Source organism: Apium graveolens, chromosome 11 (genome assembly GCF_009905375.1).
Source record: "Apium graveolens cultivar Ventura chromosome 11, ASM990537v1, whole genome shotgun sequence".
Taxonomy (NCBI): domain Eukaryota; kingdom Viridiplantae; phylum Streptophyta; class Magnoliopsida; order Apiales; family Apiaceae; genus Apium; species Apium graveolens.
Genome location: NC_133657.1, coordinates 10,381,866 through 10,407,290, shown reverse-complemented (window position 1 = coordinate 10,407,290; position 25,425 = coordinate 10,381,866). Strand labels below are relative to the sequence as shown.

At 32.0% G+C, this 25,425-nt stretch overlaps 2 protein-coding genes across 2 annotated transcripts; one reads left to right on the top strand and one right to left on the bottom strand.

Annotated features, from left to right (window-relative positions):
- Positions 1–6,442: 6,442 nt before the first annotated feature.
- Positions 6,443–10,216, bottom strand: LOC141695330 (peroxidase 39-like). Its single transcript, XM_074499587.1, has 6 exons — positions 9,832–10,216; positions 9,631–9,698; positions 8,913–9,052; positions 8,623–8,820; positions 8,358–8,520; positions 6,443–6,636 (listed from the first exon to the last, which is right to left on the bottom strand). Exons 1-6 carry the CDS (start codon positions 9,840–9,842, stop codon positions 6,443–6,445), a joined length of 774 nt encoding a protein of 257 aa, XP_074355688.1. The 5' UTR covers positions 9,843–10,216.
- Positions 10,217–10,350: 134 nt separating this feature from the next.
- Positions 10,351–11,466, top strand: LOC141695153 (polyubiquitin). Its single transcript, XM_074499414.1, has one exon. It carries the CDS (start codon positions 10,500–10,502, stop codon positions 11,268–11,270), a length of 771 nt encoding a protein of 256 aa, XP_074355515.1. The 5' UTR covers positions 10,351–10,499; the 3' UTR covers positions 11,271–11,466.
- The last annotated feature ends 13,959 nt before the right edge of the window (positions 11,467–25,425 follow it).

The window sequence follows — 25,425 nt, the reverse complement described above, 5'->3', positions numbered from 1 at the left end:
ACAAAAAATTAAAAAATGAATTGGATAGATCCAAATGCAATAACTAGAAATAATAGAAAACTAAAGCAATTAATAAAAAATCAGGAAAAATTAGAAAGAGATCTAGAAAAATTACTAGAAAGAAAAAATAAAATAATATGGACAAGAGAGAATAACGAAGAAATTATGAGAATTTACCAACAACTTGGAAATATGATAATAACATTTCGAAATGATAAACTAAGAATACAAGGACTTAAAAGAATAATTTTAACAAATAATATAACTGGATAAAATATAGATGGATAAAATGTCATTAGAAGAAATAAGTGAAAAACAAGATATGTATTATCAAATGGATGAATACGAAGGAGGAACATCACAAACTCTAAGTTTTAAACCAGATATATATAATCAAATTCAAAGTGAAACAGAAGAGTTAACAATAAAAAAGATATTCAAGACATCATATTTTGAAAGAAATAAGGAAGTTAGGTATATAGCCCAAAAACATGAGAATATAATAGATATAGATACAATAAATGGAAAAACAAGAATAAATTTAATAACGGATGGATTAATAAAAAGAGAATTATCCAAATTAAAACAAAAGGAAGCAAATAAACTAAAAAATATATATTTTGGAGCAATAGAATTTACAATAAAAGCATATTTTCAGAAAAATATCGATACCCCTATACAGATATATGTATTGGATGATAGAATAATAGGAAATATACAAGATTCATTAATAGCAGTAATAAAAGGAAACTTGATATATCAGAAATTAAAATTTATAATACAACCCGATTTCAGTATATCCCTAAGGGATGAAAATAAAGAAAGATCTTTAACATTATACTATAAGTTAGATGGAATAAAAATGCAAAAAGGAAGTAAAGTTATTAGTATAGAAACCAAAATGGTTTATGCTATGACTGGAAACCATCATGTGAAGAAACAAACGGAATTAGGAATAATAGTACCAAAGTTATATAATGATATATTAGAAAAAATTGAGCATAAAGAAGAATCTCAAATAACAATCCCAGAAGAAATTACAATAGATTTTAGTAATAGACAAATGATTCCAAGACAGAGAATTAAACCAATATTAGAAGGATCTAGATTAAGTTTTAGAAAAGAACAAAATCCTATAAGATTAATTAGATCAATGAGTATGACGAGTAGAAAGATAGATTTAATAAAAATAGATACTGATAGTTTGAAAATAAAAATAATAATATTTGACGAAACAATAACAAGAGACTGTATAGCAGAAATTAATACAGGAGCTACCAAAAGTTTTATTCATATAAGCAAGGTAAATGAAGAAAATTGTAAGTGGATAGAACCTCAGACTTACAGATATGCAGAAAATGATAGAGAAATATTTATTACTAAATGTACTAATTTAAAGTTTAAGATATTAGACTTGGAATATAATATAAATATAGGAGTAATAGAATATGATAGTTCAAGTGAATTATTATTAGGAAGCGACTTCTTAAAAATGATAAATTATAAAATTAATAATAATGGAATAAAAATAGTAGATCAAGGAAAAGAAAGATTTATAGAAAAACTATGAATATACAAGAAAAATTAAGGAATAAGAAAGAAAAGTTAAAGAAGATACAGAGTATGTTAGAAAGCGAAATAGATTCACAAATAAAATATTTAGAATATAAGGAAAGACAAACAAAGTTAGAAAATGATATTAAGAAATTAGTAGAACAGAGTAAAAATACTAGTAAATATTGGATAGATGTTGGAAATGGTTGGAAGAAGCGAATCAACAAATAATAAGATGTCAGACTCAGAATTTATAAAAAATTTATGGGAAGAAATAATAGTTAAGGAAAAACTAAATGCAATAATGAGATTGGTAGAAAAACAAGATAATCAAGAAAATTTGAGACAAATAATAAGAGAAGAGTTAACAAGCTTATGGAATAATTCTGAAATACCTACTTTAAAAATGATACTAGACAAGTTAATAAAATTAGAAGAAGGAAAACAAAAAATTATACCAGAAAAAGAAATTACAAATAAGCCAGAATTAAAAGCCATAAATGCATGGAGAAGAGTTAATGAGCCAATGATGATAGATATAAGTAAAATGAAACCTAATATATCTGAACCAATAGGAAAGGTATTAGACAATTTGGGACAACTTAGTAAAAAAGGAAAGTTCTAATGGAAACTAAAGAACAAAAAGAATATAACGTGATAACATTTTTAAAGAATCATGGAAAAGAAATTTTAGAAAGAGAAAAATATAAGTATGAACCATTAAAAAAGGAAACAAATTGTGAAAGCAAAACTGAGTTTAAGATTGATACAACTGTGATAGAATATTTAAAGTCAAAATTAGAACAACAAAAGGAAGAAGTAGAAGAAATAAGAACGGAGAATAAAAAATTACGATTAAATACTAATGAAGAATGGTTAGAAAAATATAAAAAATATAAAAATAAATATAAAGAAACTAAAAAGGAACTAAAAGATGTAAAAAGAGATTTAAGACAAACGAAAAAGGAATTAAATGAAAAAACAGAAGAAAATAAAAAAGAAATAGAAATATTGAAAAAACAATTAAATAAGTTAAAAGGGAAAAAGAATACAAGTGAAGTTTCTAGTACTGTGTCTACAAATAATAAAACAAGTACTAGTGAATCGGAACAAGATAATTTAGGAAAAACAGTGAATATAATAGAAGAATATAACAGTAATTATGAAGAAAATTCTGAAATAGAAATAGAAAATAAAAATATAATAGAAGCTTTAGAAAGAATGAAAAATGTAAATGCAGTAATAAAACAAGAATCAAATAGTGACCAAGAAGATAAAGAAAATTATACTGATATAGAAACTGAAGAAATAAAAAATGAGGAGATGGATAACTACCCAGAAGAAGAAGTAACCGACCATAATATGGAAGTTATAACAAGATATAGGAACACGATACCAAAACACATACCAATAGGACAACATAATGAATTTAAAGAATTTATAGGATCAATGTCACAAGGCGTAAACTTAAATGGATACTTTTTAGACTTAGATAATGTATATGAAGAACAAGAAATTAGTAGGAGAATAACTGATTGGAATTTAGGAATGTATATAGCATTAATGAACTCCACTCATACAGATAAGTTAGAATATACTTATAACTTGATCTCAAAAACGTTAATTGGAAAGGTAGCATATTGGATAGAATCTATAGAATATCAGTTAAAAACTGAAGTACTAAGGTATGCAACGGATTGGAAATCAATGTTACAAATATTTGATATGATATTAAAAAGAGAATTTTTAGGAGAACCTTGGATAGTAGCTAGAGACCAAGTTCTAATAGAAAGAAAAATAGAAATAATAATGAATCTAAATAATATGAAATGCTGTAAAATTAATAGGTTACCAGAATATACTATAAGTTTCACTAAATTCTTTTATGAAGCTAGATTCTTACCCGAAGAAGGACATATATACCAACAATTATATTATGATCATTTACCAGAACCTTATAATACTGAAATAACTAAGGAATATAATAAGTTAGAACCTCGTGAGAACACTCTCGGTGAAAGAATAAGAGTACTAAGAGGATATCTAATGAGAAAATGTGAAGAATATAGGGTACAACAGAAGGTTAAAAAGGATAAAAAACTAGGATTAAGAGAAATATGTGGATTCACTGAAAGAAGATTAGTATTTGGATGTGAAGATAAAAAACCCTATAGGAACTATAAGAAGAGGTATAATAAGAAAAAATCATATGATAAGTACAGAAGCAAACAAAATAGAAATAATTATCCTTATAAATACAACAAATATAAGAGAAAAAGATTTAGGAAATTTAGAAATACACCAGAAAATAGGAGAAGATATAAAAATAAGAGAAAGTTTAGAAGAAAACCTTTTAAAAAGAAAGATATAAGTGAATGTAAATGTTGGAATTGTAATGAAAAAGGACATTATGCTAATAAATGTCCTAAACTGAAAGAAAAGAAAGTAAAATATATAAATACATCACAATTCATAATGGAAATAGAACAAATTAAAGAAGATGACAATAGATGGTATGAATATGAAGAGTTTTATATTAGTGAAACTGATAATGAAATAAACTTTATAAATTATGAATCATCTAGTGAAAGCAATTGGGAGGAATGGTAGCAATATACATAGAAGCAGATGTAGAATATAAAAAATATAAATTCCTAAAACAAAAAATATTTATAGACAGTGGAGCAGATCTATGTCTAGTAAAAAAAGAAGTTTTAGCTTCGTATAGATGGGAAAAATCTAATACACATAGAACTAGGGTATCAGGATTTAATGAACAAAAGAAGGAATTAGATGTAATAGCAAAAAACATGAGAATAAAGCTAAATAAAACATTATTCAGTTTACCTATTGTATATCAGAATAAGATGAAGCAATCTATATTATTAGGAAATAACTTTTTAGATTATTTTAAAACACATATAGTAACTTCAAATTCCCTATCATTACAAACTCCGTGTAATAAGTGGATAGTATTAAAAAGAATTATGCCAATAAGTACTATAAATACTATAAACAATTTAAGAATAGAAAGAAATAATAATCTACAAGAATTAACCAAAAAATATAATAATTTATTAAAATCTAACTTCGGAGAAAATCCTATGAGTTTATGGGATAAGGAAAAAATATATGCTGAAATAAAATTATTAAACCCTAATGATATAATAAGATCTAAACCTATAAGGTATAGCCCTTCAGACCAAAAAGAATTTGATAATCAAATCAATGAATTATTAAAACTAAAATTAATACAAGAAAGTAAAAGTCCACATAGTAGCCCGGCTTTCCTTGTAAGAAAACATAATGAACAAAAAAGGGGAAAAGCCCGTATGGTAATAGACTATAGAGAATTAAATAAGAAAACTATATTTGATGGATATTTCTTACCATACAAAAGAAATCTTATAAATAGACTAGGAAATAAGAAATGGTTTAGTAAATTCGATTGTAAAAGTGGATTTTGGCAAATAAAATTAACCAAAGAATCAAGGTCTTTAACAGCCTTTAGTGCTCCGCAAGGACATTATGAATGGATAGTATTACCCTTTGGATTAAAAAATGCGCCACAAATATTTCAACGAAGAATGGACCAAATCTTTAGAAAATTAAAAGATTTTTGTATAGTATATGTAGACGATATATTAATATATAGTGAAACTTTAGAAGAGCATATAAAACATTTAGAGCAATTTATAAAAACAATAGACCAGCATGGAATATTACTTTCTGAAAAGAAATCTGAAATATTTAAGAATAAGATAGAATATTTAGGATACAAAATAGATAAAGAAGGTATACAATTACAAGACCATATAGTAACAAAGATTGTAAATTTTAAGGACAAATTAGAAAATAAAAAAGAGGTACAACAATTTTTAGGAATAATAAATTATGCCTCAGATCATATTAAAGACTTACCTAAATTAAGAAAACCATTACAGGAACTAACAAAAAATAAACCTTTTGGATGGACAAAAGAACATGAAAACTGTATAAAAATTCTTAAGGAAAAGGTGAAAGATTTACCAAAACATAGAATACCCATAGAAACAGATCATTTAGAATTATATACTGATGCTAGTGATATAGGATGGGGAGCAGTCCTAATAGCATATGAGAAGGATGACATAGATAAAGAAAATACACATATATGTGGATATGCAGGAGGAACTTGGAAACCTAATGAATCAAACTACCACATAAATGAAAAAGAACTATTAGCTGTAAAATATGGGATTAAAAAGTTTCATTATCATTTGTTACCTGTTAAATTTGTAGTAAGAACAGATAATACTCAAGTGAAAGCTTTTATTACTAATAAAATAGAATTATTACCAGAATTAAATAAAAGAAGAAAATGGCAATCTTTTTTCTGTTGTTATGATTTTGTAATAAAAAATATATCAGGAACAAAAAATGTGTTAGCTGACTATCTTAGCAGAGAAAATAAACAATGAAAATAGAATATACAAGAAGACAAGCTCAACCATGGAAAATCGAATCAGGATCTTTAATAATATGGACTACTACTTCAGAAGCTGTAGAATTTATAAAAAATTTTGCTCTCGAAGGATTAGATGAAAATAACACAGAAAAACTAGAAGAAGCATATAAAGGATTTCTAGAAATAGAAAAACACATTGGTTATTATTTCGCTCCTAACAGAAGGAATATTGATGAATTATTAATATCAATTATCAGAAAATTAAATACCATTGAATGTCATGCATTTTGTTTTTGTAAAGGGAAAATTTAATTGTTTGTTGTTCTTAGCAGGATAACAAAAGATGGAAAATTTTGAGAAATATATCACTGATGTTACATCTCATATATCAACCAATAATGAAAAAATCACCAAACTCCAAAAGGAGATAGAAACCCTGGTTCAGGAGAACCAACATTTTCTGAAACAAATTATGGAAGCTGTAAAAGACAAAACAACTCTACAAGCTTCAGTTGCAATCCCTACAATAAAACCTATGACATTTTCATCAAAGCTTGTAACCATGCCATCACCTTCAACCAGCATATCAACTACTCTGTCAAATTTATCAATGAGTGATAAGCTGAAATACTCACCTGACACAGTAAAAACATACGAGCAAATGATGAAATATTATGATTATAAATCTAACCCTGATATTTGCAGACTGACAAAATCTACAAAATATCCCAGATACATTTGTTGTGAAAATGCAAAACCTGACATAGTATATAACCTGTTTATACATGGTTTTGTTGACAAGATCTTAACAAATGAAACCATGTATTGTATATCAAAGCTACCAAGTATAATTGTCAAATCCGTGGAAGCTATGATACGGGAAATGGGAGCAGGCTCATACGGAATACAAGTTTTTGATGCATCAACCGATCTAGTTGGAAAACCCATAATAATATGTCAACTATTTAAACTGGGAAGGAATATGACAGATATTGTGGGAGAAACCAAAAGCTTGAAATTACCAAATCCTTGTGATATCAACAAATTCCAGGAATGGTTATGTGAAAAACGAGCTATTGGACTAGCTACCCTCAGGTCCAAAATACAAGATATACTACGAGCTCGGAAAGCTATAATCATTTCTGAAAGCCATGGTGGAGGTTTCACCGAAAGTATAATAACTTTATATTATGATAATATTATACAAAATTCAGGTACTAATGCATTAGAAATGATGCTTGATAAAATAGAAAACCTGAAATATAATCATGCAAAACATACTACTGAATATTATCAAAGGATAACAGGTCCTCGAAAAAGACCTATTATCAGTCTAAGAAATGATGACAAAGGGATGAATTCTGATCCCTTTGCATAATACAAAAATGGTGTAATACACCAGAATATTGCAAATTGAATGGTGAAAACCAAAAAGTTATATTACCAGGAGATTCCAAAGATATCATGGCAGACACAAAAGATAAAGATGAAGAAAATATGAAGAGATGACAAAAGAAGAAATGGCAGACAAAGAAAAGAAAAGATTCCTGAATTATTAGTAATTATGTAAAAGAAACCGGTTATCCCGGTAATCTGTAACCATATAGAAAGACTACTATAAATAAGTCTATACATGAAATGGAAAGGATATCTGAAAATTTCTGAAGTTCAATTCTCTCTCTCTCAATATGTCTGGCTAAAACTTCTTCAATCTCTATAAACTCTGCTAGGAATATATCATAATAATAGAAACAGATTATTTTATATGTATTGTATACAATCAGAATTGGTTCAGAAAAATAATATCTTGACGAATAGCGATATGGAAGAGACCGTGTGAGGACTCCTGCATCCAGCCAAAGAATATCCAAGAAGCTTGGAGAGCGTTGTGGATAACAGGGCAAGGGTGAGTTGAGACTTCCGGTGACCAGAAAGCTATTGTAAGAGGTAAAAATTCTGATTCAAATCTGATTGTATGTGATAACATTATAAAATAATGTTTTCTAAGATTATGATGTATAATTAGTATGAGGTTATAGAGATGATTTCATTTAAAATAATGAATTTGTTTTTGTCTATTGCTGATTACATGCAAAAAATAACCATATTAATTAATATGAAACCTACCCTCGCCTTCCCTCTTTAGGGTTGTGTAGATCTTTAAACATATATAAACACCCAGAAATTGTTTGGTTTAAACACCCATCTTTAAACATATAGAACAGTGGCCAAAACCAATTGTATGAGCACCTAAAACAATTCAAACATGCATTTATTTAACAATAATCGCGTCTTACTAGTTGAACATATTTACTAGTTCCGTGTAATAAGAAAGTCAGGGGGAGAATCTAATTACCAGATAACACGACTAAATCTTTCAAGTCCAACCCCTGGTTAGCAAAATTTGTCTGCAAGGTAGAAAGATTGGAAAATGGAGCTGGAATGGGGCCTATGGTCTCTGAGCCGTTTGAGATCAAACCATCTCTTCGACCTGTTGGGACTTTCCAAGAAGGACCTCCCTAAACCAATGCAAGGAGAACATATATTTTAAATCAGAGACATGTGTCTGGTTTTGAATAATTAAGTAGAAGGCATGGGAGCAATGTGTGTTTGTTTCTTACAGTAGCAACAATTGAATCTCTTGCAACCAAAGTAACAACATCTGCACAGGAGACTATGCCAGGGCATTCGTTCTCAAGTAGGCTCTTTACGCCATCAATAAAGCCAAATCCTCTAATTGTGAGGTTTGGAATAGCAAACTTCTCCGTTTGGTTACCAGAGCTCGAGGTAAAATTTAGTAAGATAGATGCATCGCAACCCTGATGATCATCAAAATAATTACTATAGCAACAATTTAGCAACATTCTCCATCTAAACTAGAATAAGCACGATGAATGTTAAAATTACTAACCCTTAGAAAGCAATCATGAAAGTGCAATCTTATTAACGCTGCTGGTAGTGACGGAGCATTTGGAATGTGCTTGTTGACATAATCTTGCACAATCTTCTCAGCTTTTGGACAACTCTTGGAGTAAAATCCCATCTGTAAATCTGCATTGGCAGATCCAACAAGTCCTAACAAACCGACAATTGCAATAAAAAGATAGCTAAATGTGCTCATGATGAGATTGAAGAACACTCCTGATCAGCTGAATTTTCTTAGCTCTTGCCAGTGCATAAGCTACTGCAAATAGTAATTATGAGACCAAATTTATAGACTTCTATTTGCTGCAAAAGTGTAGCAATAAAAAACCAAACAAAAAATGCCTGGTTAGTTAATTAGCTTTTACTTTAATAGTACATGAAGATTACATTATATTTGAGTAAGTAGGAGAAATGTAATAAAGAATAGGGTAGATAGGGTGGTTAATAAATCAATGGATTATATAATGAAGTAAACTTTGTCCGTCCCTGTCTTATGAACTGGCCTTGGCCAGTGCATCTACGAATACAATGTTTGCGTATCAGCAGCCCTCCTTTTTGACGCATGGAGGAACACATCAAGCAGCCATCAGTTGTATAGAATTGCAAGTACGTATATCATTATATGTAACTAGCTAGCTTAATGCAAATCAAGGTATTCAATAAAATTGTTTCTGTCACCTGCTCCGAGTAGAAATAATTTGTACCTGCTCTAGATGCCACTCTTGCATGGGTAGCCAAGTCATACTTGAGCTGAATTATGTGCTTGTCCAAGCTATTTGTGATTAGAACACAAGTTTCAACAAATTTTCAAAGAGTACTAGTTAAATGCTTTCATGTATAATATTCCACGATTTTTAGAAGAATTTAAAAGTTGCATGAGATTATGATGGAAAACTTTACAAGACCTTATATTCATTTGGCGAGACCTTCATCTTTTGTTTCTCGTAGTGGTGGTAGTTTAAGTACTGTAGTGCAAGATTTGCAAATTCAACCCGGTGATGCTGCATATTGTCACACATATATGAACAGAATTCAGTGAACAACTAATTTTGATAACACGCAATAAGGGGTAGGCATCTGTTTGTCCTGCGATTCCATAGTATACACGTACATCAGTACATGTTGGTGGACTCGCAGGTTACTCTATTGCTATGTCATTATGAAACAACGTTGGTTCCTAGTCATAGTTCTTATACTTGGTTCATCATAAGCAACGCAGAAGATTATTTGTTAGTGTTTAATCTTGACTTTTACCATGCAGTTTTCTGCGAATAATAGATTGTTAGTGAACTAACAAAAAGAAAAAAAGAAAAGAAAGAGATAGATGGAGAAGGCTGAGAGAGTTGATTGCAAAACAAGCAAAATCTGTATGAAAATTCTACATAATATTCAAATGATAATGCTCATTCTTCATGTATGATTATTGGTCTTATCTTCACTAATCTCTCAAGCAACAGGACATGACTGAAAATAATAAGCCTGATGATATCAAACAATTTGTCCCTTTAGAAAGAAAACAGAAACATAGTTCACTAATAAATAAAATAAATCAATCCTTGCATAAATTAGGACAATGAAGGTGCTAATTGTCACACAAACATGTGAATTGGCCATAGAAGTTGCTCAACAAGAAAAAATTCTGGAAATGAAACAAAAAATTCAGAACTTCCTCGGATTCCCAGTGGCTTCACAAATCCTCACTGTGCTTGGGTGGGAACTAATGGATGGACTTGATTTGGAGGACTATCCAATCGTCACTGAAGGTACAAAAATCGATCTTATCATCAAAACTCTGTGCATGGCACCACCCACTGTTCTACAAAATCACCGCCACAAAATTCAAATTACTGTTAAATTTCCAGCAAGAAAAATAAATATAGAAATAGAGGCAACAGAAACTGTTAGGAGCCTAAAAGAAAAAGTTCATATAATTGACGGCACTCCAATAAAAAGAATGATTCTGTCCTTTGGTGGGAGAGAGATGAATGAGGAGTTCCGCAATTTGAGTGAGTATGGTATATGTGAATTTTCAGAGGTTGTAGTTTTCCTCAAGACTATGAGTCGTCTGGTGGCTGAGCCACCTTCAAGAATGTTGAGGGTCGTGGTGCAAACGTCTTCTAGCCTGCTTAACGCAGCTAGAATTCCCGTGGAAATGAAGGATTCAAGCACGGTTAATGACATGAAGCAGTCTCTTGTAATCAGGAAAGTACTGCCAGCTGATGAATATATATTTATCCACAAACAAAGGATCATGCGTGAGAATTGTAGCCTCCGTTGGCATGGTGTTGAAAATGGCGAGAGCCTCTACGTTTTCAAAGGAACTGTTAGCCGCGGTGGATTCTAAAAAGCTTCAAATTTACTCTATCTGTGATCAACTATATATGTAGGTTAGTAAAGCTGAAATATTAGTTATAGTACTTAATAGTCATAGCCAGGAAGACATTAAGTTAAATTTTAAAAGATCAGTAGTATTGTTGTTTACCAAATTTAGAAGTTTTAAAATTCTAATCATAATGTGATACCTAAAAAGAACACATATCACTTTGTTTGATTAAATGATGGTCTGATAATGGGCAGGGAGGTTTGGGAGAAACAAGAATCTTGCGAAGTTGGAAGAAAATGATGATCAGAATTAGAGGCTACAATATTACTGTCTACGACAGGAGAATTGAAAAAAAGATAAAGATGGGAGCCATCTCGAACCCCATAATCAACCAGAGATGCTTCATTTTGGTTCATTAGACTAATATCAAGCATCAATAGAAGACGATCATGAGGAAGATTTTCTTGAGCTCCAATTTGTTTCTTTAAATCAGCTACAGTAGCGTCGTCTTCGACTTGAATGTAAAAGAGTTTTCCTGTCAGTATCTCAATAACTATCTGCATTCTTTGTTACACAATTTACATATACAGCATTATAATTTAATCCTCTGCTGGTCGAGAAAATATATAACGGACCAGTTGTACAAAGGTGGTTGTTGTAGTGTGTGGGAGAGGCGGATCATGTATATCATGCATAGAAGAAAAGAGGTTCACAAGGGTAGCATTCTTCAAAGTTAGTTTCCTAACAGCATGCCTACAGAATGGGAGAGTTGAAAGAGCAAGCAATTAGAGAATTGGTGGTTTTATTTGGTCATTTGTAATTGGGTTGAATTAGTCATTTGAAGCCCGCATACTACCTTTTGTTTGGACATATAAGCCTACACTCATATGCCGACAAATAAAAAAGCCCACACTCACATGGATGCAGACTTGTTTACAAGTTACGGGTCAATCCAAGCGCAAATCCGACTTAACGATGATGTCACCTTCTAGCGCTTAAGCGCTAAAACGGACACTTTCTAGCACTTAATCGCTAAAACGGACACTTAAGCGGTTTAAAAGGGGATCATTAATCGGATTATAAATAAATAAATAAATAAATATGTATATATATTAAAAATAATTAATATTTTTTGAATAAAAAGATAACATTCACGTATTAAATTTATAATAAACCAATAAAATAATTATTCACAAAGTTATAATCAACTTAAAAAATACAAGTAACATTTAATAATATCAAATTGCACCTTTTTTTAAAATTTTTTTTATCTATTTCTAATTATATTTAATCTCCCATTTAATTGGTCAAAAATCGCTTAACCGGTCAAAATTCGTTTAATTCCGCTTAGAGTTGTTTAAACACGCTTAAATTTTATTAAACGCTTAAATATCCAATTATACAGTAATCCAATCACTTTTACTTCCGATTAAACGTCCGCTTAATGCACTTTTTACGACACTATCCAAAATAATCAATAACCGGGGGAAGAATCAAATATTGTACCGGCATTTGAGGATAAATGCTCAAAATATCAATTGACCGGAGTATCTGTCCAAAATATTCACAGAGAACATGTATTTGGGAGATACGCATTCATTTTTATTTAAAATAATAAAGAATACTCATTTCGGGAATGTATATTTACTTTTGTCTTTTAGTAAATACGCATTCACATAATGCGTATTCCTTTATTATTTTTAAATAAATACGTTTCTACCAGATGCGTATTTTTTGTTTTTTTGAAAAATTGAATACGTATGAATAAAATACGTATTTGATGGACATTTTGGACATAACATCCCGTCAATCAATATTTTGAACAGTTAAAATTCAAAAATAGTATATTTCGGATATTTTTTTTAATAATTTATTTGTCTTTCAATATATTTTGTGAAATATACAAGAGTTTGAGGCGATTGGGGATAGGAAAAAATCCCAAGAAGAAGGTCAACGTCAGGATGAAGCAGATAGATAAAAAGTAACAGGTGTCTTGTCAAGCACAACTAGTGAGTTAATCTTATCGAAGTAATCACACAAATCATGTATCCGTAGTTGCCCAGTGAACTAGTGATCAAAGATTATTTGCCATAAACTAATTAAATCCACAAAATCAAATCAAGCATGCTAATTTTTGCAAGTTTGAAATTTGAACCATAACAAAGCTGAGTACTTAAACATCATTAAAACTTAATCAAGAATGAATATAGCATCTGCATGCCATCAATGAAATTAACTTAATGTGAAGATCGATCAAACTTTGATCAAACTTTAACCAAAACAACACACCATGTCTGACAAAAACAATAAACAGCAACAGAAGTTTGACAAAAATAATGAATATCGCAAATGCAGAAACAAGAAAATATACCAAATTAAGATCAGAGCTTAAGATTCAAATCAAGCCCCGACGCATTCTCCTCTTGCTCATCATCAGCATTGGCCTCGTTTCGATTCGCAGATTCCAGATTTGCATTAGGTACTGATGCAGAGGCTCCTCCTAAATAATCTTTGACTCCGCCGCTTCCAACTCCAGCACTTCCTAAATCGAACAATGACATTGGTCGAGTCGCCAGTGGAGACGACACAGCTTGTGCTTGCAGACTTTCCAGCCTTAGCCTATGATCATAGGGCCCCGGGCCGGACCACGTAGGGTTCTGATTCCCAAAACGGTAAGGAGTGGATGGCGTGGACCATCGAAGATTTGGCCTATGAAGTAATGAATTAACAGACGAGCCGTATATAGGAAGGTGATGATGAGGAGAGTAATGTGAGTAGGGATGATAGTAGTTTTGGTGATGAAATGGTAGATGCAAATTATATGGCTCCATGTCATGATAGGTGCCGCTGTGGGCTCTCTTTTCATCTTTTCGCACTTGTTTATGAGCGTTCTGGTGCCCACCTAAAGCCTGCGAAGTAGAGAACTTCCGAGAACAGTATCTGCAGGAGAAGCTTCTCGAAGACGACGATGTCGTCGACTGGTCAGGCTTTTTCTCGTTGGAGGATTCACTTGGTGCAAGAGGGGAAAGAGGTGCCTGATTAGGCGGGCTAAACAGATTCAGTTCGAGTGTTGATGATGTTTTGTTTTGGAGAATATCATCAACCTCATTAATGTTGGGGGCTTGAAGATTGAGCTGAAAATACGATGGGTTGGATGATTCGGAGGGTTTAAGAAGGTCTAATTCTTGAGACGGATTCGTCTCGATTTCCTTCATCTTCAACAATTTTTCGGAGGATGAGGCAGGTTGATGCGAGGTTGCGGAGATGCTTGAAGCCGCAGAAGGACAAGGCTCAGAGCTTTTTGGTTCCATAGTACTAGTATATTGAGATTGCAATTGACAGAGAGAAGAGAGCAGATGCAAATGAAGGGTGTGAATTTGATGAGATATTGTTCTTGTATAAATAATGAAGGATTTTAATGTACAATCTTCTTCATTTAGGAAACGCAATTTAATTATGTAATGTATATTATTGTTTGATCATGTGTTTGGACAACAATTCCATGCAATATTCCGTTTTAATGTGTTTCCTTTTATGTTTTTTTTTAAATTTTTCTTTAATTGTAGTTACTTGCATGGAGTTCAAACTTTGTTTTCTACGCGCATGCTTGATTTACACAATTTAGACAATAAATTACATTCTGTTAGTAATTACTTTTCTTCATCATCAAACACAATCAAATCATATCCCTAATTAAGTTCCTTAATTTCTTAGTTTTAGTGTCTATCTTCATATCTTATTCAACTGCAACGAAGCTACAATACAAATAGTTTGACAGGGTGCATAATCATCAATTGAATTGTATGGTACGAGTAATTATCCTCCCTAAAAATTAAAATTTAAAAAATTATTATCCATGTGGTCATAATATTTTATGATTAACATATGGCATAAGTCCATAAATGGTCATCTACGTGTATATTCGATCACAAATTTAATGCATAGATACGACAATTATCCTTTCTCGAATTACACCAGATATCTTAATTTAGACTTTGGTTTTTCTTTTTTTGTTGCCAAGTAAAATCTGGTCCAACCCTTTGACCTCGTCCAAGCACAGATATTCAACCTACCGCATTATCTTGTTGGCTTAGCTATAACTTAATATGCAAAAAATGCAGTTATGATAGGCCATAATAAAATGGCCCAATTAAAGTCCCTATAAGCCCAAGAAAAATCAGTCCAGGCCATTAACCCACGACTCCAGGTGACACAGTGATCCCTAGAACAAAGTGAAGACTGTCACATAAGGATATTTCTCCAAATCACGAGTACGAGAAATATTTTCTAGGTCACGTGTTCCTGCATACACATGACACATGTCAATCATGTTTCATCACACTCCAATAACGAAAGGCCCTTGGACACGTGTTCCTACTTCCTATCATGGACGTTTAGGTGACACGAGTCCAGATTTTTTCAACGATTAGGATCAGAGGTACCAATCTCTGAACCCTAATTGAAAACCTATAAAAGGCTCACATAAATATGTTTTGGGGTTAAATCTTTTACTCACCTAAATAATTATACGTTCCAAATATTTTAAGTAATTCTTTACCATCCTTCTGCTAAACCTTATCTCATTTTCACGTCGAAGGTGCCGTGGGAACGCCGTCCCCTCCAGTTCTGTTTTGCATGAGCCCAACCTATAGGTAAACCACTTATTCTCCCATACACTTACATTATGGAGTCCGAGATTAGTTAAGGAAAGGAAGAGAGCCCGTAAAAGATTTGGAGTTATCATTGGCGCTATAAGGAGGGGTCGAACCTCCGATCTATAAAAGTGTCATTTTATCCGTTCATATCCGCTCGGGAGCTTAGGATCTTAAATCGCAGTAAGATCATTCCCAATTTCTGAGATCTACTTTTCATTACCGTTGAATCTAAGTTGTGTAAATCTAGCTTAAAACCTCGAAGCTTTGTTTATATACACAAAACCACAGACTACCTGAAGTTTTGGTTATATCGATACCCACAAAATTTTGTTGATTTTATTGAGACCGCGAAAATGACAACAAGAAAGAGCAAACTCATTATTTCCAGTTCGGTTCAGGTCACTCATGTTCAGGTCACTCAAACCCCGAACATAGATGATCTTGTTGAAAAGACAGAAAGTGGGTTCCCCACAACTTATACTTACTCTCAAAATCTCCAACCAGGAGATCATAGACTCCTCATCGAACCAAACGCTCATTAATATAATGAAACTCTAGAAAATTAGTATGACTCTAGAACAAATCTAGGTAGCAATGAGCCTGTGGAAAGAAAAGAACCGTCCAGATCCTGAGCTCGAACCCGGAAACCAACAGGAACACATTAGAAAGACTCGAGGATCTGCACTCGATCGGATTGCCAAAAACCTAAAAAGACCTATAAAAGATGCCCATGATGACATAAGAAAGAGACAACTCAAATACAGGATTCAAAAGAAAGAGAGGCCAAGGCTAAGGCGATAATCTAGAAGAAAATCTTGGAAGAAGAGAAAATGTTACAGCAAAAGACTCAAAAGATACAAGTCCATTCATCTGACTTCGAGCCTGAGAGAGAGAGAGAGAGAGAGAGAGAGAGAGAGAGAGAGAGTCAAAGTAAGAGTAAATGGCACAGGCACTCCGTGATTTGAAAGGGAGGGTAGAAGGGGATATGAAGGCCCGAGCTGCTACCACTCCCTTCACCAGAAAGCTAGATAAAGGACTACGTGGATCGAGGATAATTTGTATGACAAGTGACTAGAGATATTAGATAATATGAAAGTGTACAATTCTAAAGGAATGAAGATAATTTTTGACCCCTATTATATGGTACAAATATAACCAAGGGGAAATGAGGTTTTTCATACTAGATCGAAAACCAATTAAAGACAAATTTAAATTAGTTTAAAACTTATTTGATTGGATTTTTGAATTGTAGTCATAATAATGAATATAGATTCAAGACGATACTGCATAGGCAAGTGGCTGAAGACATAAAAAAAATGAAGCTAAACATGAATAATCAAAAGAATTAAAATCATAATCAATCTTCTTAGGCTAGATGAGTAATTTAGTTTTAGTATCTTATTTGTACATTTTGATAAATTTTCCTTATAGTAGCAAACATTTAATTTTATCTCTTTCATGTGAAACTTTTTAAAAGTGAATGTTACTATCATCATATTCAGATTTATCTCTACAGTTTTAATAGACAAAAGTAATGAGATATAATTAGGACTTGCATGTTAGATTTAATGATAACAATTACCTAGAATATAATTTTATTTTGTTTTGCAACTAGTTAATGGAAAAGACTTTTATGAAATAACTATTGTTAGGAAATTTTATTTATGACAGTTTCGGTTCATAAAATTTATGCAAATAACTTTTGACGAATGTGACTATATTGTGGTTCAGATTTATATGTGCTATAAGTTGCGTGAATACATAACATCTGAGTAATTATATTTTTAAATGGTATTATATATGAACTCAACTTATAGCTCATGTATGTAGGTCAATTGATACAAAAAATAGTCTATCAACATATTTTGAAATATAATGAGTCAAATTATCCACAATTTGTTAAACATTTAGGTCGTAGATGTACAAACATGAACCAATTATATTTGTAAAAATGATGAATTATAAACTCTTGTATATGGAACAAGAGTCATAATAGTGGTAACCTTGTTTCAGTTGAACACATTTTTGCTCACTAGTACTTCAAAATTATGCAAAGATAAAAAATAATAAAAAACAACAATGTGTATTTATACAAAGGTTCTTCAAGAAATATATAAAAATCTCACATGTTATTTGTTAGTTAGTGAGGCATAACTAGTAATAATTATCAACAAGTCTATCTATATGACAACTCTATGAGTTTCCTAAATGACCCTTTTAACTAAGAGAACCTTGTCTTTGAACAAGTCAGTTCTAGAATAGGACAATGTTTGTAACTTATATATATTGTAAATGTAAATGTATGAAATGAGTCTAGAAGAAGATCAATGATCATACCCCAGAAATCATGAAAAAAACATCATATAAAGAAGTTGCATATAAGAAATAAAGATTTAACTCAATTCTAAAAATCACCAAATATGAAAAAGGTAATTTTGTGCACAGTTTTATAACTGCACAAATATTTTCATTATTAGTTAAGTTTTTTGATCAGAGTTTATATGATTTCTGATACACAGCGTAGAATAACTCTACCGGAAAAACATAAATTGGGTTTATATTTTAAACAATCCAGGCAACTTAATACAACTATTAAGTTTCGAGTATTTGTTCATTATTTATTTCGCATCATTAATACATAAGCAAGCACACAAATATCAAGTTGTTACGACACCAAACAATAATTTTGTTTATTATTATTGATTTCGGGAATAACAATAATTTTTTTCCAAAAAACGGGATAAAGTGAGTTGATTTTATTATTTATCTAATTCATTACAACAAAAAATTCACGTGTATGCGACTTAATACAACTTCAAGGATAAACAAAATTAGAAATGAAGTGACCTCATAAAAGAATATACGCGTACTATTTTTTAATCATATCTAGGTATTTAGGTCGTTCTAATCCTTTTCTAGTTTTATCAGTTTTCCATCATATATTCTCGACTTTACAATTCTAGTTCCATTCGGTTATGTTCTTTCTCTCTCTTCTCTCGCCTTTTCTCTTTCTCTCGCATTCTCCATACATTCCTTTTCATGTTGGTAATCACCGGCATCAACATCTTATCGTAATTTATATTATTAAAAATACTTTCATGATAACTTTATATCTTACATCTCGATCCCTGCTACAATCTTCTTTAATTTTTTGTCAATAATATATTTTAATATTATTAAATATCTTATCATTCATTATTATAACTATTCATGACTATCCTCTTCGATTTCATGCCAATAATTTTTTATATTATATTAATTTTTTATTGTCATCCATCCATCTATTTGATTAAAAAGTGCTAATTTATCAATTACTTCTTCAATGTTTCAATTATGATTATGAATACAACTCGACTTACCATCAATGGATCAGGTAATATATCTCACCAGATTCACTATTTGTTAATTAATTTATGTAATAAAGTTATTCTATTTATATTTGTGACAATATTTGATACTATCATCGTTGTAGTTACTTTTTAATTGATGTAATCTTAATCATATATATAATTAATTTTACTCTAATTACATGTAGGATACATAAATTTGAACAAAGATCCCCCTTTTCAAGTTTTCAATTATTATTTTTTGTTGAAATACCCAAATTGGTGGTTAACATTGCTCATATATTAACATCTTTTTTAGTGATAACTCAAAATCAAAGCCTTATCGGAGGTTGTACAAAATAAGTGTTATTTTGTGCTTTTATGGTAGCAACCAGATTTCATCTTCAAATCGCATATGACATAAAATCATTTAGATTGAAATTTTGCATTTTGCTCACATATATCCTGACTAGAATACTTTAGATTGAGAATCACAACACATAATAGTGAAGTTCATTCCTAAAAAAAATAAACTCACATGCAGTCATTTATTTGATCATATCTAAACTTTATTAGAAATGATTAGTCATGACTTCAATAGTATGATTTTTGTTGGTCTAACTTTTTTTTAATTTATTCACATTTTGATTACATAAATGTCTTGAAAAAGATTTTGGTAAAACACCACATAAATTTACCGCAAACAGTAATTTCCAAGCACTTTTGGAATCCTTCCCAAATATTTTTGCTGAGAATTTTGGGGATCGTCAACAGATATTGACGATATAACATTCAACAAAGTTAGTCAGGGTATCAACACGGGTTCTCCCAAATTTTGACATGAAATTTTCAGTTTGGGTGAAAACACTTAGATATATTAAAGGATGGGTAAAGAGATCCAATGAGACAAAAAAGTACTTGGTAATTCATCGCAAGAATGTCAAATTGGTTTTTAGGTATCCAGATATATCAATTCGTTACCTTTTCTTAACTATGGGCAAATCTTACCAATGCAGATGAATGTAGATGTTAAAACAACCCTTTACCCATTGTTTAAACAAGTCAAAAGATAAATAAGTTGGAATTATCTTATTGACAGTTATACTCTCTACAAAGTTGGGCCTATCGCCCAAAGCATTGTCAAAGGCTGATGGATGAGATATCCATAATCATCTTCTCCCAATTCTATTTCAATATTTGACACTCTAATTCGGTTCGTATGGATTTTTTTCTTACCTCCTTCGATCTTGATCATGTTAGTGTGTGCACTAGAGACAACACAATGATATTTTAGTTTAAGACATTTAGATTATTAATATTTATATTCTATCGATTATTTCTTTTATAATTTATTAATTATTAATTTATTGTGATATAAATATTAGATTGATAAATGTCCTTGGAATATGATATGCAATTCTATATCTCTAAGTACGTGACTTAGAAATGAGATTTTAAGAATAATATCAATATTCCTAAAAGTCTCTAGTCGAGTATTATTATAGGGAAGAATAATAATGCATTAAGACTAGTATGTTTGTTGACTGATGATCACTATTGGGAATATGTTTTGTATTTGATGATTACATTAACAAAACACCTTAGTAGATTTAACTTAGTGAAAAATGTAGCACCCGATGGATGATCAATTATAGTCCCGATGGATGATTCAATATAGTCCCGACGGATGACTAATTGATATCCATGGGGTGAGTAGCTTATGTAACAATAAGTCATGTAGCACATTTCTGCAAACATCTTTGTATAGATTCTGTAGTAGCATATAAGTCATGTTGACTTTAATTAGATATGTAGAATAGGTTGATTAATTATAAATATAAGATGTCTTGTAATTCTGCATAAGTGAAATAAAGTCAAGTGTTAAATAGCTACCCGACGGATGATCAACAAAGCTACCCGACGGATGATCAACAAGGCAACCCGACGGATGACAAGCATGTACCCGACGGATGATCAATTCAAACATCTGTTGACAGTGACAACACTATCACATGCATTGGGTATTTGTAAAAGAAATATGGCAGCCTGTTTAACAGGAAATGAAGAACAAAGGAACATTACCATTTCCATGCAAGATTAAGAAGATTTTCAAAGATACTGGAATAGAGTAGTGAAGCAGCATGGAGTTTGACTTGATAGTTTTTTCTTATTATCCTGTCTTGTTACCATGTTGTTAGGTCACACACACTGTAGAAGGGGGTTAAATACAGTGTTTACTACAATCAAATCGAATATAAGAACTCAAGTAACAAAACACAGATTTTATTCAACACAATAAACTCTATTATAAAGAACTGTTCTCTCTCAGTGATGAACAAATTATCATGACAGCTGCTAGGGTTACAATGAATAATAATCTCGATTAAGATAATACATATAGTGTAAATCCTATGTTGTGTTTATATATACACATAATTACAAGATAATCTTCTAATTGATATCAAATATAATTCTGCTTCCTAATATATATCAATCAGTTATCTTTTCTTCCAAGTATTCTATTCCTTATAGAATTCTTTTCCATGCATATCTCTTCTTATGTTTGTCTTGATCTTCTTTCCTTTCAATCAGCCGCCTTCTTTATCTGAACGTCTCCTTAAGTCCTGATATTATCTCCTGATAAATATCTCCTGATAACTTAAGTTCTGACAACTTAAGTTCTGATATCTTAAGTCCTGACTTCAGTATAAGTACTGATTTCGAATTAAGTCCTGATTTGTCCTATTAAGTAAGATCTGAAAACTAAACACAAGTCATATTAGTCATGACATCACAAATATATCTAACAATCTCCCCCAACTTGTAAATAACATAATATACAAGTTTAACAGATATTTGATGATGTCAAAAACATTTAGTACAAATGCATGAGAATTTGACTAGATAACTATAACTTACAGTCCTTATAGCTTTACCATCCTCAAAGTCTGATATCAGCTTCAGTCTGTATATCCTTCAGAATTTAAGCAGTTGTAGATCTTTGACTTAGCTTCAATTTTTGATCTCTTTGATATCGGGAGTTGTTCTGAGATAGTTCTTCAGCAGATATCTCTCAGCATATTCAAGTTCATTGACCATCCTCCTTTTAGCATTTTTCAATTCAACTGTATCTTCACCAGTTTGAAAGATAGCAGCCCTGAGATCATTTATTTTAGCTTTCCTCATATCCTGATCTAGTCTGATGATATAGGCTTTATCAGACTCTAGATTGAATTCAAGTCCCTTAATACCAGAAAATACAGTGATGATTTTAGCAGTATTAGGCTTCATTTCAACAATTTCTCCACTATGAGATCTGTACTTAAGACAATATGGGCTATCAGACTTTATAGAGTAAAGCTTCTTCTGTCTTTGAATTTTGATTTTAAACACCCTGCAGCACCATCTGTTGATCTGTTTTTCACTTGAAGCAGAAATAGAACATGTTCCAGTTCTTCAAAATACTTCAATAAAATTGCATTTTCCCTGATCTGGAATACCCTCCCATCTGTCATTAAGTATAACATGATATCTTCTTTCAAAACAGAGTGGTAAACCATTTGTACAGATTCAAGTTGATTCAATCTCTCAGGAGTTGCTCCTACACCTGGTTCACTTAAGGAAGTTGGATCATTGGTAGTGTTGTGTATTCTCTTCTCTTTAGAACTACCCAATCCTGATTTGTCTCTTGCTTCCTTTCCTGTAACAACTCTTGCTTCAAAACCACTTGATGTAGTCTTTAAAGGTTGAGTCTGTTGAGCTTTGGTGAATCCTGATAGTAGAATCTTTGAAGGTTTAACATGAGCAATGTTAGAGGTTGGTTGAGAAATCTTCTTTTTCATCAAAGTAAGACTATCATCTTCTTCATCAATTATTTCTTCATCCATGATTGGCACATATAACTTTACAGGTTCATCAATTTTTTCTTTTCCCTTGGATCTTGGATCTACCTCCACTTGTGATTTGGCTTTGGTTGCCTCATAATTTGTCCTCTCCTTAATCACAATACCCTTAGGTTTTGGAAGTTTCTTTTCAACAACAGAAGCTTTAGACTTGGAGTTGAAATTTTCTGCTTTAAGTCTAGCTTCTTCTTCCTTTAGACTTTCAAAGACCATTACTGGATTTTCTTTGAGAAATAATCTCTTTGAAATTTCTTCATCAAATTCCAGATGTTCACTAGAACTTATCCTTTTACCAGTATCAGAACTTGTTCTTTGACTTGTAGTTCCAGCTTTGCTTGATGAAAAACCTTTGCCTTGACCATGACCTCTACCCATTCTAGAGTTTCCCTGGTCTTCATTTCCATCATCCTTACCCTTCAGTACTTGACTAGATTTGCATTTGGACTTAATTACTTTCTCCCCCTTTTTGGCATCAGCAGGTAAAAGAAGAGAGACAAGCAATTCCACTGAGGATTCGATCTCATTGAGCTGAGTTTGCTGAGAAGCTTGATTCTTTAGAATTTCAGAAATTTGATCTTGTTGCTTCACCTGAGTCTTTTCAATATACCCAATTCGGTCAAAGGCTGGCTTGAAAAATCTGTTCTTTTCCAATTTTACATTCATATCTTGCTGGATCAGAGATTCTTGAATTTTATTCACCTTGTCATGAGTTATGGAGTGTTGACCTTGAAGGTGCCTAGTACTCATTGCAGTAACTCTCAGATGTGCCTTGAAATCATCATTTATCAGCATTTCATCAGCCTTAGCCACGTGCTCAACAAGAATTTTTTCAGTAGGAACAAAACTAACTGTGTTCCATTCCTTAGTCCACTCCTTTCCTCTATGAGTTTCACTCCAAGGTACTGGGGCATCCTCTCTAACAAACTTCTTGATCAAATCAACTTTGTTAAATGTTTATTGAGGTGCATGTCCTGAAGGACCAGCTATATCAGCATCTACATTTGCAGCAGCTTCACCCGTAAGTTCAGCATTATCAGCATCAGAACTTACAGAGCCTGCAGTATCAGCATCCTCTGATAGAATAACAGTATGTGAGGCTATAGAGGCTTCAACATCATCCTCTAAATTCTGATCTGCAACTAAGTTCTGATCAACATCCAAATTTAGATGCCCACCTTCAATCTGATCTTCATCATCTAGATTCAGAACTGGTGTTGTTGGAATGTCTGCATTGAAATCAGCATCCAAAATTGGTGTTGTTGGTGGAGTGAGTTGAGTTGGTAGAGCTTCCAAGTACAGAACCTCAGGCACAATCAAGTTATGAATATCAATTTCAGCACTTGTACCTGGGTCTTCAACCTGTACCGGATTAATGATAGGAGACACAGGAGGTGTAGACACTTGCTCTGAAATATCCTCTTGCTCTTGAATAGGAGACCTTGGAGCTTGAGTAAAGTCTGATTCAGCTGTGCGAAGTAATTCAATGACTATAGGTTCTGTTGGGATCAGAGATTCCTGACCCCCTTTTTTAGCTGCTTCCTCCAGAACTTCTTCAGAATGAGATGATTCACTTACAGCCCTCCTGGCTCTTTGCTTTTTAAGTTTCTTTACAGAATTAGAGATTTTGGGAGCTTCATCATCAGAATTTAGCTTTCTAAGCCTTTTGAGGGGCGTAGAACTCCCAGTTTCAGTATCTTTCTGAGAAGAGGTCTTCTCAGCTTCTACATCAACAGGTTCTAATATGGGAACCTGTTCCTCATTATCTGAATCATCTCTCAGAACTATCCTCCTTCTTTTCTGTTGAGACCGAGGTACTATCTTAGTCCTCTTGGGTTTTGAAGATGAAGGCTTCACTGGATGTGCTGAAGGTTGAGGTTGAGATGACTGTGTTGGTTTGTAATATGTCCTGATGGAGGGTTGAGTTGTTTGAGATTGAGAAGTTTGAGGTATTTGTGTAGTTGTGGTATGTTCTGATGGCTGTTGTGTTGGTTGTGATGAGTTGGTGGGTTGGACATCAGGGTAAACAGATGTGTAAGTTTGTGGATCAACATTTACCAAGATCTATTTTACTAACTGAGGAATCTGTAAGGGTCTCAACACTTGTTTCTTAGTGTCAGCATTTAACAAATCATTAAAAGCCCTTTTTACAAGCTTAAAGGGTGGAATTAAAGTACTGGCTAGTTGGGGTTCATCAGCACAACAAAAAGTATATATAAGCTGACAGAATCTAGCAAAGTATACTACATTCCTATACTCTGTAATCCTATCCCCTATGAAACCTAGCACAGCACTT